At 57.8% G+C, this 5,708-nt stretch overlaps 1 protein-coding gene across 1 annotated transcript in view; it reads left to right on the top strand.

Moving 5' to 3' along the window:
- Positions 1–2,363, top strand: part of METAP1D (methionyl aminopeptidase type 1D, mitochondrial) — a 49,073-nt gene extending 46,710 nt beyond the window's left edge. Inside the window, exons 8-10 of the mRNA XM_026061448.1 lie at positions 565–612; positions 1,519–1,597; positions 1,729–2,363. Coding sequence (XP_025917233.1) covers positions 565–612; positions 1,519–1,597; positions 1,729–1,807 — 206 coding nt within the window. The 3' untranslated portion in view covers positions 1,808–2,363. The remainder of the gene's footprint in view (positions 1–564; positions 613–1,518; positions 1,598–1,728) is intronic.
- Positions 2,364–5,708: the final 3,345 nt, after the last annotated feature.

The following is a 5,708-nucleotide window of genomic DNA, read 5'->3' as shown; positions in this document are numbered from 1 at the left end:
ACACGCACACACAGACACGCACACGCACACACACACGCACACGCACACCCCTGCCTGTTCGCCCGGGGCGCGGCGCGGTGGCGGCCCCGACGGCGCGGCTGTCCCGGGGGCTTTCCGGGAGCCCGGCGCCGGTTTGCTGCTGTTTCCCAGAGAAATGCCCGGTTCCGGGGAGGCGCCGGGCAGCTGCCCGCGGCTCCCGCCCGCCCGCCTGCCCGCCCGCGGCTGCCTGCTGCTGCGGTGCCGCTCGGCCGCCCGCGCCGCTGGCGAAGTTTTTTGCGGGGCCAAGAAAAACCACGGCACCCACCAGGTGTTAAAGCCTGTAAATTGGCCTGGGAGGGAGCTGGACCGCAGAGCTGCTGCCCCTGCAAGCCACGCTGTGGTCGGGTTTGTTTCGCCTGCTCTGGGTGGGACTACTTTAAACGGTTTTTTGTATTCTTAGCGGGGATTGCCATGCACAGTACCTGCGGGCCAAAAAGGGGTTTTAAAACCAAGTGCTGGTTATATTTACCAAAAAAAAAAAAAAAGTCTCAACAACCGTAAAAGTGTTTTTATTTTCTTTTGTAGCCAATGACAGTGATTTGTTAATGGAAGAGGGAATGGCGTTCACAGTAGGTCAGTAACTGTCTTGTATGGTTTTAAGAAAACACACAGAGCAACCCAGATCCTTACAGTTTCTTTATTTGAATATAGAAATTTCCATTCAGATAGGAGGATGTCGGCTACACGAACGTTTTAGGAAGCAGATTAAAACATTATGTTAAATTACAATAAGGAAATAATTGGGTAAGATAGCTGCCAAGTGATAAGATTTCTAAAAGTAAATATCTTCAATAAATCTTATTAAATAAGATACCCAACGCATATTTTGGTAAGGCAGCGCCCTAGCCAGCACACTTTGAACTGGCTGTGCAGAAACAGAAGAATCTAATTCTGTCACCAAAGCAATGTTTTAGCACCAAGCTATCTGGTGGCTATTATGTCATTTACTTCCTGACGGAGCTGCTGTGGGTTTTGGTGGATTACATCCGAGATAACCAGTCAGAACCTCTCCCTTGGAGGATTGAACGTGCTAAATACCAATCATGGAAAGCTTATGGGGGGAAAAGCCCTCTTCCTCACTGTGTGTCTAAATGGCGCAGCAATTAGAGGGAAATAAGAAAATTGTTGTTTTGCTGATTTAATGAACATTTTAAGCCTGTTTAAAAATTTCAAATATTTTAAACTATCTGCTGTTTAGAAGTGTGGTTGGTGCTTTGGTTATTATCCACGGGGTCTTAATTAAAGCTTGATTAAAATTCCCTGCTTTTACAAAAAACAAATGGGCAACTTCCTACCTTAATAGTTCGTCTTCCTCTTTAGTTGACATTTTAGTTTTGCGAGACAGTTGCCCAGCAAGGAGGGAGACCGTGCAGAAAGGGAACTACCTGCCGGGACCCCCCCCCCTTTTCTTTCTTGCTTCCCAGTTCGGACAGGAATGCGACTAAGTTTAGAAAACTTTTTTTTTTTTTCATGTTACAGAGCCAATAATAATGGAAGGATCCCCCGAATTTAAGATTCTGGAGGATAAATGGACTGCGATTTCTGTAGACAATAAAAGGTGCCTGATTTTACTTTTTAATCTTTTATAAGCCATGGAACTGATCCCAGACAGCCGGAAAAAATGGGTGAGTTTTGCGGGCGTTGCTGGCCGCCTTTGCCCCCCTAATAATTGCTAAATGTGTATTTCAGATCAGCGCAGTTTGAACATACCATTGTAATTACCTCCGAGGGAGCAGAAATCCTCTCTCAAGTGGAGGAAGAAGCCTGAGGATGGAGCAAGCAGTGGAGGGACTCGCTGTGCTCCTGGGGTTTCCCGTGTCTCCCGGGACACAGAGGAGATTTCCGTAATTTCCCTGGGGAACAGGGGCTGCCTAAGTCGCTGCAGATAGAGCAGCTTGTGGGCTCGGCTCCGAAGGGCATAGTCCTCTCTGTGTGTTACCTGGTGAGTATTTAATAAAAGTCTGTTGGCTTATTTGTGTCCCTGGAAGGTGCTAGGCACAGCCCACGAGTGCGCAGACTTTGGGTTGTTTGGGGCGAGGGGCAGAGGGACGGTCTCCTCTCCACGAAGTCCTGTGCAGCACAAACACGTACCGGCTGACATTGTCTCAGTGCAGCCTCGGGGACAGGGGAACACACAGTATTTTGCTTTTATAGCTGAGCTATGGAGCCAATTTTTCTTCACTGAGACTAGCACGATGCTGTTTCCCAGGCTGTAACTTCTACTAGGATGTAAAAACAAAAACAAAAACAAACCCCAGCAAGCAAAGTTTCCCAAGTGCGGCAGCAGGCAGTCGGGCAGCGCCTCTGCCCCTCGCAGCCCTTCCCAGCGGCTCTCCCCTTCCTGCCTGCCTCGCTTCTCGCGCCGCAGCAGAGAGCGCGGCTGCGGGCGCGGTGCGGAGCGCGCTTCCGCGGGGGCCGCTCAGCATCTGCGGCGCGGCGGCGCGCACGGCCCTGCCGCGTTCCGGGCGTTTCGCAGAAACGGGCAGAGGCGAGCTAAGGGAGGGGTGCGGGCTCCTGCCTGCGGTTGTGTGCTTGGAGGAGGGCGTCGTGAGAGCCGCAAGGCGTGAAATGTGCGCACCTCTGCCCAGACCCGGGGGGGAGGGGGGGGCAAGTCCTGTCCCGGACCTGCCTCGGAGAGGAAGACTGTGGTTTGCAGTGAGCTGGTCGCTGCTCAGCCCGCCGGCGCGGAGGCGTTTGGCGCTGCTGCGCAGGGCTGCTGCCGCAGGACACCAGCCCCGCACCGTGCGGTGGCCTCGGGGCAGTCGCAGGTGCCACCGACCCGCGGTGCCCTGGGTGGCCCGTCCCGCACCTCGGAAACGGCGGGCTGCGGAGCCCGTGGGCCGGGCTGGGCAAACTAAACCGGTTTCCTACAGCTCTGCTCTGCTGTTGTTTGTTTTCACTCGAGTACAGCGAGCTGTCAGCTCTAATAGTTTCTAACATCACCTTTTGAAAAAGCAGGAGCCCCCCTAGAACATTTCTAATATTGCCGGGCAGCCTTTCAGCTCATTCGTCGCTGAGATTAGTTTGGAAGGCTTTAAAACCTGTAAAAATAAACGATGCATCAAACAAGTTTACAAATACACAGAGGTTAAATAGCGTGTTGTTGGCCCTAGGAAGATTAGGGACACCTATCACTGGCTTGGGGAAATATATCCTGTTTCCTTAAACCGACGGCTGGCTGCGTCGTGCCCAGCGTGCGGGGCCGGAGGGGCCGCGGGCTGCCCGGCCGCGCTGCCCCTGCGCGGGTGCGCACCGGCCGCGCCGGAGCAGTTTTGCGCACTGTGTTTCCTGGGGGCCCAAGGCAGAGCCGCGCCCCGGCTGAGCGGGGAGCCCCGGGGGGGCGTCCCAGGGGGCAGCGGGGGAGGTGGCAGTGCCAAATGCCCCCGCGCCTCCTGCCTGTCCCCGCCGCATCCCGCCCGCCCCCTCGGCTCGCCGCTTCGAGAGGGCCGCTGCCGCCGGGGAAGCCGGGGGCTGCCGGCCCGGACGGGAACCGCGGCCGAGCATTGCCAAGCTGCTCCCGGCGCCGTCGGGGCGCTGGAGCCGGGGCAGCCGCGGGCAAGGGCTGGCGCGGGGGTGCCGTGCGCGGCCGCGGAGGCCGTCTCCGCGTTAGGAAGTGCTGAAGGGAGCGGGGTGCTCCCCAGGCCCCCGCGTAAGGGGGCTGCTAGCGACGGGCCGAGCATCTCCTGGTACTCTCCGTTCCCTGCGCGGTTCCCTCAAGAGTACTTTTGTTCGGACTGGAGGATTTTACCAACTGCTGGGGTAACAAGCTGTTTGTGGCGCAGTTGTAGTGCGGTGGTAGTATTTCTGGCACACGCTCGTAATCCTAATTACAAAGTAAACTAAGAGATGCTGTTCCTGCGCGGGGACAGCCAGGCGTTTCTGAAGTCCTGCACGCAGGATGCGTTTCCGGGCCAGCGAGAAGAAAGCCCCGAAAGGCTGATTTCCACCACCACCACCCCGGGCTTGCTCGCAGCCCGCGGCGGGGCCGGGGCGGCGCGGGGCGGCGGCAGGGCGGCCCGCCGGGAGCAGCCCGGCCGCCCGCCGTCGGGGCGGCGGCGCGGGGGGACCCGGCGCGGCGCTCCCGGCCCCGCGGCGTCCGAGCGCGCAAAGCCGCCGCGGGTGCTCACTTACGTGGCCCGGGGCAGAGCTGCCGGCCGGAGGAGTCCGTGCGGGGGTAGTGCGCCGCTGCTGCCCTTCCCCGCCAGTCCGCGGCTGCCTTACGGAAGTGAACGCTGCGCATCGCGAGCGGAACAGCGCACAAACAGCAAAGTAACAGAGGCGTTAAGAAACGGGCAATTAAAACCGACAGTGCCACTGAGGAAAAAGAAAACAAGAAAAAAAAACAGGAGCAGAGGGGCTCGGTCTTGTCAGCTTTGCACACGGTCATTAGCTGGTTGCTTCAAGGACCGTCACTGCCCGAAAAAGTTTAAATATCTTTTAAAGGCTGTCGGAGGGACCTGCCTGTGCCGGGTAGTGAGCGCCAGCCCCGCCGCCCGCACAGCCCTGCCTCCGCCAGACACTGCGCGGCGACGCGGGCAGCCGCAGCTGGGGGAAGAGAAGTCTGCGCTGATATCTCTAACGACATCAGCGATGCGATTTGTTTTGAATGTTCATTTTTATTGGTGTGCTCCCTTTGCCAAAATGTGCTTGATTACATGAATTTGGTACCGTGATAACTGCGCACCCTAGACAGCCTAGGTGTAACCGGGAAAGTTCAGCCCAGGCCAGATCAAATCCCAGGCTGTTTAATGCTGAAAGGCTGCATGTTGCTATTAGTGTTAAATATATGGCTAATTATGCGTATGAAAATTAAACATCAGTGTTATGCTAATGGGGCCGCCTTCAGCTGTGGATCAGAGCACTTGAGACTAGCATTTAATCAAATGAATCAGTAACTAATACATCTGCACGTGTGAACTTTCACAAGATCATTTTCCTGTTATAGTCACACCGCTGAATTATGAAAGAAATAATTATCAACACTTTCTAATTATCTAACAAAGTAATTTGGGATTCATCGTAGGCTTTCTGGGGAGGATCTCCCGAGTCCCACCTCATTTACCACTCCCGCACGCGGAAGTTTTCATTTTAGGCTCAGATGCGCCATTTGGCCCGTTCGGGGCGATTTTTGTTTTGTTCGCTTTTTTTTAAGAACAACAATAACAGTAATTGGGCCGGCGCGTGTCGAAGGCGAGGGGCAGTGGGAGCTGCGCTGGGGGAGGCGGCGGGTCCGCGGGCCGGAGCGGAGGGCCCCTGCGCGCCCGCGGCGTGTGCGCGCCCGCGCAGGCAGGTGGCCGCGCCGGCGGCGGGGAGCTGCCACTTGGCTCGCTCCGCGCTTTGTGCGCGGGTCCCCGCCTGCGTGCGGAAGCGGGGCAGGGAGCGGGGCGCGCAGCCCGGCCGCGGGGAGACGCGCCAGCAGCCGCCCGGGCCGGGCCGGGCCGGGCCGGGATCGCCCTGGGCGAGGCGGCGCGGCAGAGCTCGGCTGCGCCCTCCCTCCGCGCCGCCTGCCTCGGGGGGAGGAGGCGGAGGGGAAGGGAGGAGGGAGGCGCGATGCCTCCTGCCGCCTCGCCGTGCTCCAGCTCGTCGCCCTCCGTCCCTGGCAGCGGGAGAGAGGAAAGGCGCAGCGGGAGAGGGCGGCCGGGCCGGGAGCGGGGTGCGCGGGGGGCCCG

This window comes from Apteryx rowi, unplaced genomic scaffold (assembly GCF_003343035.1).
Source record: "Apteryx rowi isolate R43461 unplaced genomic scaffold, aptRow1 scaffold_180, whole genome shotgun sequence".
Lineage (NCBI taxonomy): Eukaryota > Metazoa > Chordata > Aves > Apterygiformes > Apterygidae > Apteryx > Apteryx rowi.
This window is presented reverse-complemented; position numbering and strand designations above follow the sequence as displayed.